The sequence below is a fragment of the Gobio gobio genome, assembly GCF_949357685.1.
Source record: "Gobio gobio genome assembly, chromosome: 7".
In the NCBI taxonomy this organism is placed as follows: Eukaryota; Metazoa; Chordata; class Actinopteri; order Cypriniformes; family Gobionidae; genus Gobio; species Gobio gobio.
In genome coordinates, this window is record NC_137103.1 from 22,209,725 (window position 1) to 22,232,709 (window position 22,985).

The window sequence follows — 22,985 nt, forward strand, 5'->3', positions numbered from 1 at the left end:
TGGTGTGGAACTCCGCCCAGTCGCGGGTGCTCGTGGTTGCGCGATTGGTTTTTGGGGGCGGCACCCGACAGCTGTTGGGCCCCGCCCCCAATGCCTTTCGCTCCCGGGGTGCATGAGGAGATCACGCGGTCCCGGAGGTCCCCGTGCTTCCCGTGACCGTTTGGTGGCCTCCTCCGCCTTCTCTGCCCTTGATGGGGCCGCGGCCTAGGGTACACTGGGGCCCCCTCCCCCCCACTGTTGAACTCTCTGTTGCGCACTACGGTGTCCACAGAGGGCTTTGACGTGGCGTGGTGTGGCTGTCCTAAGCACCCCCCCCAAAGCCTGTGGGCTCGTCTACTTAGACGGTGGCGTGGTTTCGCAGAGCTACGGGCAGGCCGCCGCCCCTTTGCACATGCACAAGGGTGGAGCCGACCCAGGGCTCTTCATTGAGCTGCGTGCCGCAACTGACCCCGCCCCCGGGCGGTGAAGGTGGCCACACGCTCCCTGGGTCGGGCGATGTCCACAGCTGTGGTCCGGGAGAACACCGGGCCTTACCTGGTGATGTGGAGGACGTTGAGCGGGCCCGCCTCCTCAACTCACCCATATCCCAGGCTGGCCTCTTCGGCGGCGCGGCTGAGAACTGCGCCCAACAGTTCTCGGCCGCCCCAGAGCAGACTGAGGCTGTAACACGTACTGCCCCGGCGGCCAGCTGCTGCACCAGCCGCCGGCCCAGTCGCCTCAGTCCGCTCGCCGCCGAGGGCGCCCTCCCTCTTCCCGCCCGGCCCCAGCAGCAGCCTTCACCTGGGCCGCGCCGTGGAGGTGGTTGAGGATGTCGCCCAGTCCGCTCCCCAGACTGGTTAAACGCCAGGATGGAGGTGGACAACTCAGAGATGGGTTCCAGTTCTTCCCAGGGGATGGTAGAGGGCCGGGGGAAAATCCTTCCGCTGCTGGCCCCCGGGCTAGCAGCGCTTGGGAAGAACTCATGTTCCTGTCTCTGAGCACCCAGAGACCGGTGATGACAGTGCGCGCCACCCTCGGGTCTCGCCACTCGCATCCCTCTCTGTCGCCAGCCCCCTGGCAGAGCAGACCCCAGTGGAACGCGAGTCCTTCCCTGGTCTCCTCTGTCGGGGCGCAGCCGTTAACCGTGCTCCGACCCCGGGACGCCCAACAGCCTCCCTTGTCCGCGCCGGTAACGCTGCCTCGCTGCCCCACCCAGGGTACGTCTGTCGTCCGTATGACCCCGTTGGTGCAGTCTCTGGAAGCCTGGCTTCAGCTTCCGGGGCTGTCCCGCTGGGTTGCCCGGACCGTCAGGCTCGGCTACGCGATTCAGTTCGCGCAGGCTCCTCCCCGTTACTGGGGAGTCCGCTATACCGTGACCGGGGCCCATGCCCCCGTCATGCGTGCGGAGATTGCCACTCTACTGGCGAAGGGTGCGATCGAGCCTGTCCCTCCAGCCGAAATGAGGTCGGGGTTCTACAGCCCCTACTTCATTGTACCCAAGAAAACCGGTGGGTTACGACCAATCCTGGACCTTCGCATCTTGAACCGATCCCTTCACCGGCTTCCGTTCAAGATGTTGACTGCGAAACGCCTTTTCAAATGCGTTCGTCCGTACGAATGGTTTGCAGCGATCGACCTGAAGGACGCCTACTTCCATGTCTCCATCCTTCCTCGACACAGACCGTTCCTACGGTTTGCTTTCGAGGGGCGGGCATACCAGTACGCGGTTCTCCCATTCGGGTTATCTCTGTCCCCTCGCGTCTTCACGAAGATCGCCGAGGCAGCCCTTGCGCCCCTTCGGCAGCACGGGGTCCGCATCCTGAACTACCTCGACGACTGGCTTATACTAGGCCACTCTCGAGAGCAGGTTTGCGGACACAGAGATCTGGTTCTCCACCACTTAGCCCGTCTGGGCCTTCGGGTCAACTGGGAGAAGAGCAAACTTTGCCCCGTGCAGAGGATCTCTTTTCTCGGTATGGAGATCGACTCGGTCGCCATGTACGCGCAGCTTTCGAGCGAGCGCGCGCAGTCTCTGCTGACTTGCCTCCGACAAATCGAGAGCAAGAGTGCGGTTCCACTGAAACTATTTCAGAGGCTCCTGGGGCATATGGCATCTGCAGCCGTGGTAACGCCGCTCGGATTGCTTCATATGAGACCGGTTCAGCACTGGCTTCGCGATCGAGTCCCCAGATGGGCATGGCAGTCTGGCACGCTCCGGGTCCAAGTGACTCAGGCCTGCTTACAGACGCTCACCCCGTGGTCGAACCTCAGTTTTCTACGGGCCGGTGTGCCCTTAGAACGAGTTTCCAGGCATGTTGTCGTATCGACGGATGCCTCTGCCACGGGCTGGGGTGCCATGTGCAATGGACAAGCAGCCGCGGGCTCCGTGACAGGACCCCAGCGCCTCCTGCATGTCTATTGCCTCGAGTTGCTGGCAGTACGGTTCGCCCTGCACCGCTTCCGAGTGCTGCTGAAGGGTCAACATGTGCTTGTCCGGACAGACAACACGGCCGTAGTAGCGTACATCAACCACCAGGGCGGTCTACGCTCCCGCCGTATGTCTCAACTCGCCCGCCATCTCATCCTATGGAGTCAGAAGCGCCTGAGGTCCCTTCGTGCTGTCCATATTCCGGGAGTCCTGAACCACGCAGCCGACGAGCTCTCGCGGTTTCAGCCTCTCCCGGGAGAATGTTCAGCTGATTTGGGAACAGTTCGGCGACGCACAGGTAGATTTGTTTGCCTCCCACGACTCTTCCCACTGCAGCCTGTATTATTCCCTGACCGAGGGCACGCTCGGCACGGATGCACTGGCGCACAGCTGGCCGCTGGGCCTACGCAAATATGCGTTCCCCCCAGTGAGCCTACTCGCACAGCTCCTGTGCAAGATCAGGGAGGGCAAGGAGCAGGTCCTTTTGGTCGCCCCGTACTGGCACGGCCGGACCTGGTTCCCCGAACTCATACTCCTTGCGACAGCCCCTCCCTGGCCTATTCCTCTGAGACCGGACCTCCTTACTCAGAGACGGGGCACCCTTTGGCACCCGCGTCCCGACCTCTGGAGCCTCCACGTGTGGCTCCTAGACGGGACGCGGCAGGTTTGAGTGGCCTACCACCTACGGTGGTCGCTACCGTCACTTCCGCTAGGGCAGAGTCCACTCGGCATGCCTATGCGTTGAAGTGGAACCTCTTCGTCACCTGGTGCTCTTCCCGCCAAGAAGACCCTGGAAATGCCCGATCAGGTCCGTGCTTGAGTTTCTCCAAGAGGGGCTGGAGCGAAGGCTGTCTCCCTCCACCCTCAAAGTATATGTGGCCGCAATATCTGCCCACCACGATCTCTTGGAGAACAAGAAGGTAAGTCAGCACGACCTGGTCATCAGGTTTCTGAGGGGAGCCAGGAGACTGAATCCTCCTCGCTCTCCTCTCGTACCCTCTTGGGACCTCGCAGTAGTGTTAACTGCTCTGCTGAGACCTCCCTTTGAGCCTTTGCGGTCGGTTGATATTAAGTTTCTGTCTATGAAGACGGCTCTGCTGACCGCATTGGCCTCAGTCAAGAGGGTCGGGGACCTGCAGGCATTTTCGGTTGACGAAGAGTGCCTGGAATTCGGGCCGGCTAACTCTCACGTGATCCTGAGACCCCGGCTTGGATATATGCCCAAGGTTCCCACCACTCCGTTTAAGGACCAGGTGGTGAACCTGCAAGCGCTGCCTTTGGAGGAGGCAGACCCAGCCTTGGCATTGCTCTCTCCAGTGCGCGCCCTCCGCGCCTACGTAGACATGACGCAGTGTTTCAGGACCTCAGTCCAGCTCTTTGTCTGTTATGGTGGAGAGCGGAAGGGAAGTGCTCTCTCAAAGCAAAGGCTGTCTCACTGGATAGTGGACACCATTGCTTTGGCTTACCAGCAGCAAGGCCGACCATGTCCCCTTGGTGTGAGGGCACACTTCCGGAGTGTGGCCTCCTCTTGGGCTCTAGCGCATGGCGCCTCGCTAGCAGACATCTGCAGAGCTGCAGGCTGGGCGACACCCAACACATTCGCCAGATTCTACAATCTCCGAGTGGAGCCAGTGTCCGACTATGTACTCGCCCCCCCGAGGGGCCGGTGATGGGCCAGGCTCAGGTGTCTTCGCTTGCTCGCCACTCCACTCCACGGACTGGATACGTGCGATATTTTCCTCAGGTGAGCTCCCCAAGAGCCCTGAGCTCCTCCAGCACTGTCGACGCCGACATCAGTTCAGTCTGCCCCTTCGAGCCCAGACCCTCATGTCCGGCCAGGTGCCCCATGTGCATGGTTCCCTCCGGCGACCCCCACATGTGTATTTCACCGTAAGTCTCCGCAGTGAGCGGGTTTCTTCCCTTGGCGTGTCCCCGCCACCCCTAGGGTTAAAAATCCACCTTCGGCTGGTACCCTAGAGATCTTCCATATGCAACCCTCTCCGGGTCATATGTGTCTCTTAAGTCCTCCCCACGGGTAGGCATCTTTGGCATTCCCTCACTGGGATATGCTTCCCAGTGTACCTTGGTATTCCTGTGTTAAGTGGGAGTCCTTCGTCCGTACTAGTCTTACGACAGGGTACTCACACTTACGCAGGGCACTGGAAGACAGCTGAGTGGCGGGATTATATTGGGACCCCCATTCGTTAGTCACTAACGTTACGTCGTAGTGACTGAACGAAAGGGAACGTCTCGGTTATGGATGTAACCCTCGTTCCCTGAGGAGGGAACGGAGACGTAACGTCCCCTTGCCACTTCGAGCTGTGCTACCTGGAACGCAGGAGTTCAGTCTTGGCTCCTCAAGCAGGTAACATAATGCGATATTGCCTCGTACTTCCTTATATACTCACGCAGTGAGGCGGAGTTACGTATGCAAATTCCGCATGCCCATGGCATTGGCACGCCATTGGGCGTTTTCTCAAAACTCGAAGTTGATAGGCTTCTAAGCGAAACCCCCATACGTTAGTCACTAACGTTACGTCTCCGTTCCCTCCTCAGGGAACGAGGGTTACATCCGTAACCGAGACGATAACCTTAAGGGTAACATATTCATAATACAAGTAAAAATAAACTTACGTTTTGATTTTGTGGGGACTTTAAGTTGTCACTATAATGTCATGTTTTCAGACACTTAAAGGTGCAGTGTGTAGTATTTATGAGGATCTACTGACAGAAACTGAAACTATGTTTTCAGTGGTGTATAAGGACCTTACATAATGTACCATTATGTTTGTATTACTTTAGAATGAGCCATTTCTATCTACACACACCACAGGTCCCCTTACAGTGAAGTCGCCATTTTAGCCCTAAAGGACAAACTTCTCTACAGAGCGCTAGTCACTGGCTGTGTCCGAAAACCTAAGCAACTGATTTGTTGCCTCGCTGCCTTATCAAATACCTTGTAAGGCAGCGTTTGTGCATGAAGGCACCACACAAAACTGATTTCCGGACAGACTTCTTAGGCAGTGTAACAGTTTAAGGATGTTCAGCAAAATAGAGCAAGCTTTGATGAGAACTAAACAAATATTTAATAACTACATTAGTCATTTCTGTCTAGAAACGACATCAGAAGTGGAAAATGTTGGTCAAAAATGTACATTTACACACAAACTGACCAGCAAACGCAACTTTGGGAGTCAGTTTTTTTCCAACTCAACTATCACAGAATAGAACGCATAGGATTGTGGGATATCAAAGGGAGTGAAGGATACATTTATGCTGCCTTCAAAAATTAATCAGATTAAGGTTTCAGGAGACAGAAAGTAAAGCTAACATTAGATTCAGACGTGCCTTGATGATTTTCCTACCTTGAAATGTGTCCTCCGAAGGCAGCATTTTCCAGGTTTCGGACGCAGCATCTCTCCGATGACGACATTTTTGTCCTGTATCGGCCACCGTAGATTCTTTATGTGCTCCGAAAGAGAGGGGGGGGGGGGGGGTTGCAATTCACAACTTCATCACTAGATGCCGCTAAAATTCACACACTGCACCTTTAAAGGCACAATATGTAAGATTTTTGGATTAAAATATCCAAAAAACACTAGAACAATGTTATATATTTTGTTGACTTGTGTCCTTACATTATCACAAACGTTCCCAACATTATTTCAATCCAGAGAAATAAGCAATTTTAACCAGGACACGGACCATGTCTGTTCGTCGCCTTTCAATGACATCATACCCGTGTTGCCCTCGATTTCCCGTTTTATTTCGTAGAAACCATGGAAACACCAAAGACGCTTTATTATATTAGGTGTTTTATTTGACAGGTGAGCAACTGCTTGGATACATTCATCCACAGAAAACGAATCATTGTTAGTGTTTAAATGAAACTCAGTTATTCTTATTGTTTAAATCTCGTTTTTAATTTACTGCAAGTGCCATGTTTTACCATGCCTAATACTGATCTAGCTTACTGCATTGTGCAACAAGCATCTCAATAGCCGCTGAGCAAACGCACAGAGTAGCATTATAATATAACTCTTAACAAATCTAATATGATAAAACAGCACTGCGTTTCCCCACATACAGATGAAGTGGAAGCGTTGGCTGTAGATATGAAGACAACAGCTCCCATGATTCCGCGAAATCAAGACGTCATCAAGCATGGCGAAAAATTACATATTGTGCCTGTAATTGCATGTTAATTAAAATGAAGTAAAGATTAAAAAAAGAGAAATATTTACATTTAACTTAATTTTGAACATTAGAGTAAATTTTTTTGACCCACTAAATACACTTTTATATTCATTTTCATAATTACTTCTAGTATTTTTGCAATGTAGTACATTTAAAGTACATTACCTTTAAATCAAATACCATACGGTTTAAATTATAATCAAGTACATATGCTTTAGTATGTTAGTCAAAATACATCAAAATAAGTTTTCTTCTTTAATGCATATCACGAGATTATTAAAACAATGATTTAAAAAGTAAAGCTTTTAATTCGACATGTTTAAAGGTGGTGTAAGCGTGTTAGGAAACATGAAGGTGTAATCTATTTTAGTACACTTAAGTGGTCTTTTTTTTCATTAATATTATTTCTGCAGTACTTTTTTAAACATACTCTTAAGATTTGAGAAAACGACACATTCGATACAATTAAGCACACTTCTTTTTCACAAGAGTTGTGTCTGTATTTTGACACAAATACACAATGACTGATGATGATTTGACTGCATTGAGCATGGCTTTGTTTATCTATGAACACAGCCGCATGCATTGCACAAATTAGGGGTGGGGTTTATAATTATAATTGTATACTCAATTAATTCCAGCAGTTCTCATTTGCCATACATACCTGATTCACTCAAGCTTGTCATTTGCTTATTATTGAGGGTGAAAATCAGTGACATTATAAGTTCGTATGGGCCAGTAATTCTCAACCGATTACTGAGCTGTTGCATTGAGTTATTGACAGGCAGAGGACAGAATCAGTAAGTAAGGTATTTTGAAGAATTTCCAGTCATTCCGCTAAAATCAGTGAATTGTTGCCCTGACTGACCTATAATTGACCTTGCCACTGAATAAGGAGGAGATCTAGAGCTGAGACAGCAAAAACTGTTTTAATGTGAGGAAGGAAAGGTCTTCAATCCCTGTGGGACTTTTTCAAGGCCATGCACATGAGACCATTTATAAGATGACAACAATGGGTTAAATTAGATGAGACAAAAACACTGTGTATAAGGTTTCCTTTAATGATCTGCAGAACATAGGACACGCTAGCTTTATAAATTACATAGATTTTAGGTTTAATAGGCTATAAATAGCCTAGACATTTTCATGATATTAAGAGATCACCTTTTTTCGCTTTTTAGCATGAAGCGCAATGCAGCCTATATCAACAACATTTCACTCAAAGCAGAGGCAGAGAAATGACAGAGAAATTCCACCACAAAAAAATATTTCTAGCCTATGTGGCATTGTTTTTGTGTGTGTGTTTTTTTTTTGTGTGTGTCTTCAATCAGAAGAGACATCTTTTCCCGGGAGGTGTGTGCTCTTATTGGATAACGCACAGCTAGACAGTACATTTCAGTTCATCCGAGAGGAGTAGCCTATAAGCATCTCTCTATTTACGCACATAGCATTCACTGACGTACTCAATCCTCAGCAGACCCTCCATCGCAGCGTCATCACTGATACCCACCAAAAACTAGAGCAGAACTGATGCAGTGCTGCTTTCACGTGAACACACTGACACAGTTTCGCTGACATTTTACTGTCCGGGCTTGAAATGCTTCATTTATGTTAGAAATACTACGTGGAGAGCGAAACAGTCCTCCTACTAGCGAGCGACGCGTCTAACTACAGCGCTCGCATTATAGTCGTGCGCGTGCAGTGTTTCATTCATATATCGGCGGCGTAATTTTTTTGTCGCTCCCGTGCAGTGTAGGTGGGGTGTTGTACATTATGTGAAGGAGGAGTGCGAAGTAAATGCAATGACCGGAAAGAATCGTCTACTAGTGGAAGGCGAAACAAGGCAAAAACACATACAAACACACTCGGGAACGCTAGAGGCAGTCGCGTAACACAAGACGCATTCAGACTCTGTACATATAAAGCACTGGTTGCGTTACATAACGAGGATGCTCCGCAAACTTTCGGCTTTTTATAGTCTCACGGTTAAACGATTCGCCTCGAACCGAATGCGTCAATATAACGAGGCCAAGTATAGTAGCCTAGCCTAATATAGGCTATAGGAGTATAAGGGCACACGTATTGCATATGAATTGTATAATGCGTCAGAGGAGAGAATATAGATGATGCTTACTGACGTGAAGTGGGTTTGTCCCTTATTAATAAAATGCACAACATAATACTATAATACTAACCGTAACTTAATTAAGATAACGTGTTGTGCACATAAAACTTTTAGGTATAATCCTCATTCGAAAAACATGACACTATAATAATACAGTGAACGTCACAGTGGGCTAATATTGTCATAGATATGAGCTAAAACGCATTCGATAGTCATCATAAGCGAAATGAACACTCTCTAAACGAAAAAGGAATAACTTATGCCCTGTACAGTACTGGTTGTTTTAACCACCCCAGTTGTTCCTCAAAGGGAACCAAGAATATTGAAAGCATAGACTATTCGCAGTCATTTTATTCCGTATTTGAATAAAATACAGAACTCGGAGCGGCCATCCGTCCTGCGCGCTCAGTGGGTAGCGTTCCTCTGACAATTCTCAGACACCTTTGGATGTTCTAGTGGGGGCGGAGCGGCGAAAAGGAGTAGAACGTGATTGGTGCTCTATGCTGTCAATCAGATGCTTCCACCAATGAGCCCAATGAGCTGTTAAAAAGGGGCTGGTTCGCAGGTACGCCTTCCCCCGAAGGTTTGCACCGCCTACCTCTGTGTGTGCGCGTATTTTTTCTTTCTATTTTTTGTGTAACCAAAGCTGGATGTGTAGGACGTCACATGTTGTTTTTCCCTCTTCACTCCAGTCACTTAGCGATATGTGTTATTTACTGTTAAACCGCTCCTCGCAGCGAACGCGCACTCCGCGCCGGGTACAGAAGAGAGTCTGACAGGATTATATCTGACTGACAGCACAAGTTGAGGAAAAGTGAGAGTTTTTCTTCAGAGCATATGAGAATGGCGAGTCCGCCGCCGACAGAAGGACAGCTGATTTCAAATATGACAGTGAAGAACAACAACCACGTCAAGAAATGCGGCTATCTGAAGAAACAGAAGCACGGACACAAGCGCTTTTTCGTGCTGAGGGAGCCGAGCGAGGGCTCTCGCGCCCGGCTGGAGTATTACGAGAGCGAGAAGAAATGGAAAAACAAGTCGGCTGCTAAACGGGTAATTCATTTGGACTCGTGCCTGAACATCAACAAGAGAGCCGATGCCAAACACAAACACCTGATCGCCCTTTACACCAAGGACGAGTATTTCGCCGTGGCTGCCGAAAACGAGCAGGAACAGGAGGACTGGTACACTGTCTTAACGGATTTAATGAACGAGGGGAAAGTGAGCGACGGTTCCGCTTCTAATTCGGCGTCCTCCCTCGTCGGCTTTGATGAGGCGAACTACGGCGTGATAACGCCCGTCGCCGCTACATACAAGGAGGTTTGGCAGGTCACTTTGAAATCTAAAGGACTCGGACAGAGCAGAAACTTAACGGGCGTTTACAGGCTGTGTTTATCCAGCCGGACCATCAGCTTCGTGAAACTCAACACGGAGGTGGCGTCAGTGATTTTACAGCTGATGAACATACGCCGCTGCGGACACTCGGACAGCTTTTTCTTCATCGAGGTGGGCAGGTCCGCGTCGATCGGACCCGGCGAGTTGTGGATGCAGGCGGACGACTCGGTGGTGGCGCAAAACATTCACGAGACCATTTTGGAGGCGATGAAAGCAATGAAAGAGATGTCCGAGTTCCGCCCGCGCAGCAAAAGCCAGTCGTCGGGTACCAACCCCATATCTGTGCCCACCAGGCGGCACTTTAACAACCTCCCGCCCAGTCAGACCGGGCTGACACGGCGCTCGCGCACCGACAGCATGGCAGCGACGTCTCCCGTGACAAAACTGACGTCCTGTAGGATTCGCACGGCGAGCGAGGGTGACGGTACCATAGGCAGCCCCATCAGCCCAGGCGCCAACAGGACGCATTTGAGCCGCTCTAACACAGTGACAGGTCGCCCATGCAGAACATTTGAGTCATCAAACCTGCAGCATAGTAAATCCATGTGCATGCCTGTGTCTCATTCCCCTCCCTCAGCTGCCAGCCCTGTCAGCCTGTCAGGCCCTCGCCCCTCCAGCTGCACCGCCTCCATTTCAGGCTCCCCCAGCGACGCCGGCTTCATCTCCTGCGATGAGTGCGGCTCCAGCCCAGGTGATATACGGCACCTTTTAGCAGCAAACCGAAGCAACACACCTGAGTCGCTCGCTGACACGCCCCCCTCACAGGAGGGCAGCAACCTGTATGGATATATGATCATGGAACGGCCGAACAGCTGTGGACGGCGAAGCATCCGGGTGGCATCCGAGGAGAGCGTAGGAGACCTGGAGAAAGCCTACAGGAAGAGGACACACTCTCTCACCATGCCTTACCAGAAGAGGGTGCCATCACAAGTGTCCTCAGCTTCACTGGACGAGTACACGCTCATGAGAGCTACTTACACAACTGGGGGCCATTCGGGGCGCAGCTCTCACACCGCATCCCCAAAGGTCACCTACCCGGAGGATTATGGGGACATTGAAATCGGATCGTTACTGAAAAGTTCCAGCAGTAATCTGGGCGACGATGGCTACATGCCAATGACACCAGGTGTGGCTCCGCAAGGGGGGAAGACCGACAACTACATGCCTATGAGCCCAATGTGCGTTTCTGCTCCAAAGCAGATAATCAACCCCAGGACGCACCCACTCACTATAGCTAACGGTTACAGAACCAATTCCCCCAGCAGTTGTTCTTTGGATGACAGCGGCTACATGAGGATGTTGTGCGGCTCTAAATTCTCCATCGACAGCTCAGATGGGAAACTGACTAATGGTGAGTACCTCAACATGTCCCCTGTAGATTCAGTCACCCCTCCAGACTACTACCTAAGCCCTGAGTCTCCGTGTCTCAGACAGCTTCACTTGTTTAATTCTTTGCCCCGCTGTCATAAGCCCCAGCAGACACTAAAGGATGCGGACAATGATCAGTATGTTGTCATGAATCCTCAGAGTCATAGGATAATAGAGGAGTCAGTAAAAACAGCCCCATCTACTGTAAGACAAAGCCGCACAGATAGTCTCATCCTCCTGCACAGGATAAACCGGCCCACCCGCCTCTCCCTGGACACGTTCCGGACGTTACCCAGTATGAACGAGCACCCCCTCCCCTCTGAGCCAAAAAGCCCCGGTGAGTACATAAACATAGACTTTGGACATGTTGCTGAAAGTTGCACCCCGCCCTCCATTTCTTCCTCCGAGAGCCCAGCCTCATCCTTCGGATCGTCTGCCGATCAGAGGACATCCCCCCTCTCTGATTACATGAACATAGATGTGAGTTCTCAGTCACCCAAATCTGGAAACGCAGCTCCTTCTAATGGTTTGGAGCCCCTGCTGGAGCTCACGTCCTGCCCCGCCCACTCCGAGGAAGATAAGAAAGAGGAGAGGTACCATCTCACTGCACAGGTGGCCCCAGTGGGCCCAGTTAATAAAGCTAAAGACGATTACACAGAGATGACGTTCACTGTGCCCGCTTCCCCTGCGCAGCCTGTCTCGCAGCCCGCAGAAGGTGGGCAGACCATCAGCCCATCCTCCTGCATGCAGAGGCTGACTGTGGATGAGACTGCGGGAGTGCCTGCCGTTGAGGCATTTCTGCTGCATGGTACCACTTTGGCCTTGGTGGATCCCGACCGGGGTGCCAAAGTGATTCGCGCCGACCCCCAGGGACGCAGGCGGCACAGTTCAGAGACATTCTCCTCAACCACCACCGTGACACCAGTTTTTCCCTCCTTCGCACACGACGCCAGGCGGCACGGTTCAGCCTCTGTGGAGAACGTGTCTGTTTCTGTGAGGAACAGCGAAGGATCGGACGAAGAGTACAACAGTCCCATGTGCAGGGAGACATCGGCCGGCTTTCAGAACGGACTTAACTACATTGCCTTAAACTTGATGGACGGAGGACTTGCCAGCTGTGATTCGCTTGTCCGGTTCAAAGCTGCCAGCTGCTGTAAAGAGGGCATCAATGGAATACATGCCAGTCCGTACGCCAGCCTTGGGTTCAAGGAGACGGCAACAACTGTAAAAGGTAAGCTCTGTCCATTCATAAAAAAGATAACCGGTGATGTGCAAGCTCACAACCATCATTCGTTAATTCATTAGTCTCTCTGAAATGTTCATTCAGGATGATTTAGCTGTGCTAACTCACTACAGTATGACATGACAGAATACTTTGACAAAAAGAACAACTGCATAATATGCAGTTGTTATTTTTGCAAAAATGAACCGTCATGTCATACTGTAGTGAGTTGGCACCAGGTTAACATGCCACATGACAAATTTCCCTCTTATGTGAGAGAGCTAATTAAGCAACTTGCGAGTCAGAATGATGGAAATGCCTCTTTAAAAGCTGTGGCGCAGTTTATTATTCTCAGTGACTGGTCGTTTTATCCGTGCCTGCACGAGTGTCTGGGATGAAAACAGTTCAGTTAAAGAGTTTTTATTCATTCTTACTGGAGCTCCCTATTAGTATTGTGAGGATGACTGTGGGATGCGCTGTCGGTTTGAGAGGGCGTAAATGTGAAAGAGACGAGAGAGAGCATGTCAATAATTTAGCAAAAGAAGAAACATTCCCAATATTTGCATTAAACCTTGACTCATTCTCTGAATCAGAGTCACTATGTCATACTTGAGTGAACAGTAGCCCGGATAAAAACAAGTGAGTCAGTTGTTTATCCGTTTTTCAGGTGGGGGGGTTTCAGGGCTGGAATGCAGAACGTGTGCAAAGGTCGTCCAGAGAGGTTAGCGCAGGCTTGTTTTTCCAACCTGCCAGGTTTCTTTTAAGGAATGACCCACCTTTTGTTTTTCGGCACGACTTGAAAAACAAAGTTGTTTGTGCAGCACAGAGATAAACATGTGGGCTGATATAGACACAGATATAGACTCACGTGGAAGATAGGTGTAAGTGGGACTGTGTGAAGGGTGTATAAGTGTTAAAAAGGAGTTTTCTACACTTTAATGAGACTCTTGCACTGACAAAAAGTCAAGGTGAAGGATTGCACTTAAAGGGCAGAGCGACTTGTCTGATGAATGACACTTCACAAAAGAGTCTAGAAGCAGAAGCCTCTTAATACAACACACACACACACCATGTAAGGCAAATAGACGGCATCAGGAGCTCATTTATGATCTCTAGGGTGTGTGAGTGTTTGTGCTGGCGGAGCAGGTGTTTCTGCAGTTCTCTGTTTACCTCCACAAGAGGACGGAGCAGAAAGACGTAGCCGCGGGCCACGGAAGCCCTAGAAAAGTGGGCGGAGACCACATAGAAAACTCGCAGAAACATCGGCGCACACTCGCCAGAGCTCAGCCATCCAGCCCTGGGATTGGTCACAGACAACATTCCACCGAAACAAAAGATGAGCCACAGAGACGGAACACAGAGCTCTTATTTGTGTAGAACGGCCTGATAGTCTTCCTGATAGGAACTTGCGCCAGGACGGGACCCATTGAGCAGAGATGAGAGCACAGATAGGCTGCGCTCTGTTTACTACGCCAGCGTCTGTAATGCCACATTCCACTCCATCCCTCCTCCCGTCGCGTTTACACACTGATTTGAATAGCACATTTGTGAATGGGAAGCAGACACATACTTTGACAAACATAACTACATATTTACATAGTGTGCAGGATGTTTGACTCAGGTTTATGACGGAGCGTCATCCCATTGGACTGATTGGTGTTTGTCACGCTCGGCCGTTTTTATTTCAGCGGTTTTCACATCGGCATCCTCCCTGAGTCACTGAACACCGAAATCCTCCAGCAGTGTGTTGTAAATTAAATTGGTCCCCTCTGACCTGGCCTTGGATATAGAGGGCTATGGAGATCAGCGGTTGACGAGCGGGGCGCAAAGAGCTCTGAGTACCTTTCATTTCCTTAGATTGGATTCTTTCCATTTCGTCCCTACATAATAGCACTAGAAGAGAGAGTAAACACTGTCTTATTCAATATTTACCATTAGCACATCTCCGAGAGCTGTGTGTGTCTGTGAGGGGCTTCCAGAGAATCCTCCCTCCTGAGAATAGTGTGTGTGAGGGGGCCGGGCTAGCAGATGGCGGGGGCCAGGGTCGTGCACCTGCCATTCCAAGCAGTGCACAGTGGTTATCAGGCCTATCAGAGCCCTGACAATACACTAATGATTAGCGGCCATCTGCTGCCCCACACAACAGCCCAGAGAGAGATATGAGGAGGAGATACAGTCAGATAACCAGTGAAAGCAGTTGGCATAAGCTTGAAATAAAAGTGAAATCTCTCCTTTGTTGCAGACACATCAAGTCCCGCCCCTTCCCTCTTTGATATACTTGATTTAATTGAAAAGTACAGCAGTGAAAGAGAGATTGTGTCTATCAATTTGCCTGCTTTTATTTCTAGAGAACAGGCTCAGGCGACCATCCCCCATCACAACACACACACACCTATTCCTTTGAATCCTAGTCCATCATCATACTATCTTTCTCTCTTCCATGATAAAACTTTTTGTTTAATATCTCCTCTGATTATTTTAATTTCTTCCTTTCTGTCTATCACCAATCATCACTCTGACTCTCCATGTCCTCTTTCACCTCTTAGTCTGTTGTTGTTGTTGTCGTCTGCTATTGTTGCAGATTTTAGAGTGTTAAACTCATCCAAGATGTTCTGTGAAACTGCTTCCCACTGCTTCCCACTTTTAGCAGCACAGATAAGGCGGATTACATACTGCCACAGATTAGACATTGTTGAGCAGCTTTGTTTGGTGACCAACTAAAAGACACACACGGCTGAATTTCACGAAACCTTTATATTTCACCCCAAATCATTAGAATTAAATAATAAATTACACTTGTTTAAAGCTGCAGTCCGTAACTTTTTGCACTCTAGCGGTTAATAAACAGAACCGCATGCGCCTTGTGGAAGAACATTGCAGCCGGAGCTACTTCTCTCTGTTTATGTCTATGGCGAGTCACGCAGGGACTGTGCTCCTCCGCAGCGGTTCCTACCAAACCGGTCTGAAATAGTCCCAATATAAACTTTTATTTTAAGTGTACCATAATGATTCAGGGTAAGACAAAAACACGGTTTGGAAAATGGATTCATGTTGTACGTTCTCATTTTATCATTTTTGTAAAACTTGAACATAAAAAAAAATTAAGCTTATTTTTTAAACTTATTTTTTTTGCATGATAAATATCTTATTTTCATGACAAATACCTCCTCCCTCAGAAATATTATAATAATGCAAAAAAAACTAAATCACAATCATGTTTGTTGTACTGTCATTTTATTTTAATAATTTTTTTTTTTAAATCTTATTTTTTTGTGAGATTCACTCACAAACGACACCTTCAACTTGCATCCCTTCTGTTTTTCTTGGGATTGTATGAATCTATAGAACATACAAAAGTTATTTATATCCCTCTGTCCTTGAGATCTCTCTCTCTCTCTCTCTCTCTCTCTCTCTCTCTCTCTTTCTTTCACACACACACACACACACACACACACACACACACACACACACACACACACACACACACATACACATAGTACATTCATCACTTTCTGTCATTACTCTGTGTGTGTAAAGTATATAATATTTAACATATGTTAATGCTATATGCTAATCCTATAAATGTAACATCCCGTGTGTGGTAGCATGTGGCAGAGTGGGATGTGGCTGGAAAATATCATTTGAAATCTGCATGGGATGCTCTTAAAGAGCACGTGCCGTGTGTGGGAATAATTGCGTGGCATGTGGCCTGATTCTGAATGAATGCTCCTTTTCTCCCCTGCTGAGCTAAGTCATCTGAGTGTGTGTGTGGAGCAGAATATGTAGTGATGATGCTTTACTGCCATCAAATGAATTTAAATGGCTCCTTGGGTATTATCTGTGCTGCTGCTTTTTGGATTTGTATAAAGGAGGATGACTGTGAGATCTGCTGAGCTCGCACACCCTTATGCACACACTTTCTTATTCATGGACAGGAATTCATTTCCATATGACCACTGAGCTCTGTTGGCTTAGTTGGCTGTAGTGTTATGAGATTAGACCGTGACATTTACATATGAAGATCATCACACTACGCATACAGTGTAACCTTTTGCCCTGCCTCTCTTCCCGTAGTTGATGATGTCCAGACTGTCTGAGTCTCGGTTACTGTAAAGTTACAGTTAACAATTTGATATTGAGCCAAGAGCTGTTGAAATCAGCTTCATGTGTAATTTTTGTTATTATTGGCATTATTGTTTTGTGAGCGAGACAACTACATTTATTTGAGAGAGTGAATTCCTTAAATTAAAATTTCGTGTGCCCATGTACGTCACTCCTTCCTCAAACATTCACTGAATTGCTAGAAATCGCTGACAGTGTGAACATCCCAAAAGGGAGTGACATTGGAAGATCCTACTGAGTGAAGCTCAACAGAAACATTGTTATTTTTCTACCCCACGGGTTAAAACCGATACTCCCCTTCTATGATATATGAGACTAGCATGGATAAATAAATTAGTAACACTAGCACATGTTTACAGTACAGTCAGTCACTCAGCTGATTTTCACCCTACTGTAAATATGCGGTGTGTGTGTGAGAGCGAGAGAGAACAGTTGTGTGTTACAACATGTGTGTGAGAACACCAGGCTGTTCTCGACTCGACTGCAGGGGGGGCTATATTTAACCTGTGTGAAATAAATAAAAAATGAGTCGCGGGACAAATGTGTGTGCGCGCGCGTGTGTGAAGTGAGAGGGGACATTTTTTTTGTGGACGGGGGCAGCGGGTTCACAGGCTTTTGAACCAGCGTGTCCCAGATTACGGCTGCTTTAAATACCTCTGCTGATTTCCCACACAGGCACGGTTTTAACAGCGTAAAAATCTTTAGGAAGCAGTATGTTGCACTTCTGAAGACTTACAGGTTGAGTGATTACTCTGAGAGACGGGGGAGGGAATTTGGGGTCAGGGGGTCCAAACCTCACTTCTGATCTCCGTCTGCTCTTACTGATATTTGAATTTGAGCATATTTATAATAAACTTTGATGTTTGTCGATTTATATTTACTCGTTGAGATGTAAGAAGCAGCGTTTCCTACTGTTTCTGGTAATATTAAAAAAATGTAATGATTGAAAATAAGTTAATTTCTTGGCGTAACATAAACATAATGCATTTTGTATGTGAGATTACGGTGTAGCAGCGCAGGACACAGTGAGCAGTCAGTTCAGGTCAGCATTTGACAGATAAAATATATAAAGTTCCTCCCTCTGCTCATTCATCTGTCTCCGTCTCTGTGGAGTGCTTGTCCCATGACCTCATTGCTTTTCCTTTCCCCCTCATTCATCGGCGCTGTTTTTTTTTTTTTTTGTCTGCCTTTCCGGATCGGAATGGGACATCCATGGAATTGCCAAGCTTCCTCTTGCTTAATTAGCTCTGTGAAATTCAAGCTGCCTTCTGACCTCCACACATACACATACACTACATGACTCCGGATCTGTGGCATCAGTGTGAATGTGAGAATCAGTGAGTGGGGAAAGGAGATCTATGTCTGTTTTGAGTCTATTTTTACACATGACGAAATCGGACCACCCGACATGGTACTCTGAAAGTCTGGGTACGAGCAGACAAGCTCAAGTTCACATCAAGGTTTCCACTGCGCTGTCATCGTGTAAGAGTTTACGCTAATGTTTCTGTTGTCAATACAGCGTCTTTGTTTTAGAGGCGGTGTCTTTGAAGCACTCAACAGTGTGGTGACAGTAAAGTAGGTCAGGTCAGGTCATATAATGTCATTATCCAGTTAATGGTGACATGAAGCTGGACACACATGGCAGCCTTTTTGTACAAAAGAGAATCCGCTGATAAGAGTCAGTTGTTTGTGAATCGGTCTACACTGGCTTTGCTGTATGTTTTTGATTCACAAAAAAGAATCGACTCATACGAGTCATTTGTTTGTGAATCAGACATTTTTGTGGGACTTTAAATCTCGGGACTTTAAAGTTACCATGAAATCAAAATGGACTATTCTTTTTTTTTTTTACGGAATACTGCATACACATTTCCAAGGCCCGAGCAGCCATTAATGCTGTTGTTACTGTTGTAGACATAGAATACCGTCATTGTTTTTTGGCTGTGGGATTTTCCTTTACCCGTCAGGGTGAGACAGCGCCGTAAACATGTTTTCTGCTGTTTTTCCCACCGTCGGTATAGTTAAAAGGACAACAGGAAAGCACCTACTCCCCTTTCTCTTTCTCTGTCTTCACTAGTTGGCCACGAGCAAACAGATCTGTCAGCACTTAACTGGAAGAGTAATACTTCGTAATACCACACAGAGGGAGGTATCAAAGAGCAAGAAAAGATGAGGCACTTTACGACCGTGAAAGCGCTTGACCTCTCGCTGGCCCCTCCTCTCTCACTTTACCCAGATCTCCGTGAGAGAATGCAGCCCTACTGACGTTCATGGGAATGACTTCCATCCTTGTCAGAGTGGATGTTGTGATATCGGGCTCACATGCGGAAGTGTTCGGAATGTGCGCGGGCAGTCCAGATAATGGGAGCGATTATGGTGTGCAATATAGCCGATGGCTGTGAATTAAGGGTTTGTTAAGTGTGTGTGAGAGCGAGTCTTGCTCTATGAAAACAGCTCTTGTTCTAGGCGGATGAAAAGCAGCAGGAGGGGGAGATTGGTGGGGGGTAGGGGGGTGGCGCTAGCGCACAGCCAGGCAGGACAGACCCACGAAGGGTTTGTGTTAGCAGAGACTTCCGCCCAGTGTGAGGCCTACATGCAAATGAAACCTCACAAACAAGTACAGCGGGTGAGAGGTCAGGATAGTGATCTAGTCTTGTAAACAGAACCCAGACACCAGCGAGAGAGAGGAGCAAATTGTCAAACGACACTGTAATGTTTACATTTCAAACGTAAAGCTGACGCGTTTCGTTTTTTTTTCCTCTTTTACCAGACTGTGCACACAGGATGCGTTCTTGCATCCGCCTGTGCTGATTTTCAGTGTTGGGGTAACCCATTACAAGTAACTTGAGTTACGTAATCAGATTACTTTTTTCAAGTAACTAGTAAAGTAATAGCCTGGTCCTACCTGGTCCACTCATACATTTCATTTGTCTGGCCACTCCATTGACAAACTTCCTCGAAGGCGGGTACTCTGTTGAAGTTTAAAACTATTGGATCTGCACAGAGCCACTCTGGATCTGTCATAACCAATCGCTAACGTTTGGTCGTGACGCATGTCATCTCAAACTAGCGCACAACATCAACGTCATCGTTCTCAGCCACTCCCTCTGTTCACTGATTGGACCGGTTAAAATTTTATCGGATACCGCAGTCCCAGACGGAGTACTGAAGGAAAATGAAAATTGAGCGGAAGTACGTAGGAGGGCGGAGCCAGGCTAGTAAAGTAACGCATTACTTTTAAATTTACAGCCAAATAGTTACTTTTTCAAATAAGTAATGCAAGTTACTTTATTTTCCCATTTATTGACTGACAGCTCTTTTATCCTCATTTTGAGAGAAATCGTAATTGCAGAGTTGTATTCCTCAAAATGAACAAAATCAGAGAATTGCAAAATCAGAACACTATATACTATAAACTTAATATAACTATAATAAGATATGTTAAATAAAACAAATATTTTTTATGCATTTAATCTCGCTTTATTGACCAGTGTACTTGCTGCTGACCATAGATGATTCAGTTAAACCATAAGCAAAAGTTATATTAGATTTTAAGTTTTTATCGGTGAAGTGTTACATTTCCATCAGCCTTATTATTTCAATTTTGGTGTGAAAGGGCCTTTACATTTGACCCCCCCCCCCCCCCCCCCCCCCCAAAAAAATAAAAAAAAATAAAAAACAAGTAACGCAAAAGTAACATAACGCATTACTTTTCTTAAAAAGTAACTAACACAATTAGTTACTTGTTTAAGGGAGTAATGCAATATTGTAATGTATTAGATTTCAAAGTAACTTTCCCCAACACTGCTGATTTTTACATTTGCGTTGCGGACAAGCCGTTGTTTTCTTGCTATATGTTTCATGTACAGTTAAACAGGAGGAACCTGCATTCCATTGTTCTGCATTTAGCTGTTAACAAACACAAGAAAGCATTTGGTTTTAAACCAAAGGTCCCAAAATATGAACTTGCCAGGGAAAACCTTGCTAAAATGGCATGGTGTCTATAAAAACCTATTTATACTGTGGGAGAAAAATATTAAGCATATTTAAAGTCAACAGGGTGTTTCCAAAATTAAATAATTGGGTTTAAACTGCCATTATACTAAAATCATAGCAAATGGTTCAAATATCTGGAGAATGTTTACTTTAAAGTTTTCTTTTCCTCACAGATTTAACATTGATGTTAAAGGATTTACTAAAGACACTAGCAATGAAAAGGCTTGGATACAGCTTCTTCTTTTTTTGGGTGTGTGTTGCTGACCTTATTGCATATGCATTTGTAAGAGTTTCCCTTTCAGATGCAATATTTATGGGAGGAGAATATTTCAATAAATCATGCAACGTGATTTCCTAAGATTTGTAGTATTCCATTTACTGGCATTATTTAATCATTTAAAAAAAGCACGTCCTACCCCACTTTGCACTTTGCACTTTGCCCTGTTTAGTAAATTCATATTTAAATAGCACGGATATTGCTGGACATCTAAGGCCGTGTTGTGTGTCAGTGTACGGCCGTTCTTGGGCTCTTTCCGTCAGCTGCATAGTGCTAAATGTCAGCGAGTGTTTCCCTCGTCTGTCTCTGAGCACCTGCTCGTAGCGAAAGAGCGCGCATTCCTTACTTGGTAAAGGAGAGAACAAGAACAGCAGCGAGAGCGAGACAGAGGGAGTGTGTAACCTTTTATCCCCCGCTAGCCAGTTTCATTCCTCATGTATAAATCACGTACGGATGGTAATGGAAAAAACACACACCGCTCATTGAAAAGGGTAGATTTTCCAGACAAAGCACAGAGGAATATTATAGTATTTCAGAAAAACGCCGAAAGACTAGTGAATGCCCATAAAAGGCTGTCGTGTTGTGTGACGGCAGCGTGATCGTGTTGGGGGAACATTGTGTTTTATTGGGTTGTGGTGCTTTCTCTCTCTGTCTTTATAGACATCACATTAATGTGCTTCTTTCTCTCTTGTTCCTTGCAGACTAAACAGAGGCAGGCTCCTTCACCCCTCCGTTGTTCAAGTCGAGAGGAAGGGACGAGTGGAGGAGAGGAGGCGCTCGTGTGGACAGATGGACCACGTTGCTGCTGCTACTGCTTCAGCCCTCGGCTGATCTTTGACCTCCCAAATGCATTCGAATGGCCGTCGCCACGGCAACACAGACACTTGACCCCAGTGCGAGGCACGACGGCGACTCGCAGACTCAGAGGCGGGACTTCCTGTCCATCTGTTACTCACTACAATCTCTTCGATTTTTGTGTCACGGACCTTTTTCACTGGTTTTGTTACGAGCTCTGGACTTCGAGTGGCCAGTGTCCCTCAACCCCCTTAAAACCTGTGAACCAAACATCTGATCTGCACACGCACGCATACACCTGTCGCACAAGTCACTTATTTATTTCCCCGTGTGGCGGTGAGAGTGCGCGTGACTGCGTGTGCGTGCGCGGGTGGTTGCAACACTGCACAGAGGTGGCATTTCAGAAATTTTACTCTCAATTCGAAATCACAACAAAAGCAGTCACTTGAAAACCCTACCTCAGAACGAGCCAGGTTATGACTTACAAAAATCTATATATTGAGAAATTAATTTATTTTTCCAAGTGAATGTTTTCGTAAAAAAAAACACCAATCCAAAGCCTTACTGACTGTACTGTCAAACAGTGTTTCCTGGAGGACCTGCATACACTCACAAGAGTATCAAAGATAACTGTTTGCCATGGTAACTGAATGTCTTGTACTGCAGCGGAGGACGGTCCTGCGCTGCAATCAAAGATCTATTAATGTTATTTTGCATTCTACGCAGATATTTAAAGGATTTTAATATAATAATATTTATCTGAGCTGGTAAAGGACCTGGACGGGTGGCCGCCTGTCCGCAATCCCGCACATATGCAAAGCAGGCTTCCGTAAGGGAGGACTTATTCGTTTTGGAACGAAGCCACACGCGATTAACACACGCTAGATGAATGATGTCGAGCGCCTCGGGTCAGAGAGAGGAGCACCTCTCTCACCAAGCCTAGGCATGCTAGCACACTGTCTTTAAACCTTAACAGCCCAGAAGCCTCTGCTGACTTGCCCTCCTTCACTGCTCTGAACACACAGGCTTCCCTTTTGCCTTACATCCACACCCGCCGGCTCGCCGCTCCAGAGAGTGATAG

At 47.4% G+C, this 22,985-nt stretch overlaps 1 protein-coding gene across 1 annotated transcript; it reads left to right on the plus strand.

The window, feature by feature from the left end:
• Positions 1–9,390: 9,390 nt before the first annotated feature.
• irs2b (insulin receptor substrate 2b) lies at positions 9,391–22,441 on the plus strand. The gene is made up of 2 exons (XM_079821669.1): positions 9,391–12,723; positions 21,811–22,441. Exons 1-2 carry the CDS (start codon positions 9,567–9,569, stop codon positions 21,813–21,815), a joined length of 3,162 nt encoding a protein of 1,053 aa, XP_079677795.1. The 5' UTR covers positions 9,391–9,566; the 3' UTR covers positions 21,816–22,441.
• Positions 22,442–22,985: the final 544 nt, after the last annotated feature.

What these genes read in the sequence shown, in the direction of transcription:
- irs2b (XM_079821669.1), top strand. Translation starts at nt 9,567, where the DNA reads ATGAGAATGGCGAGTCCGCCGCCGACAGAAGGACAGCTGATTTCAAAT.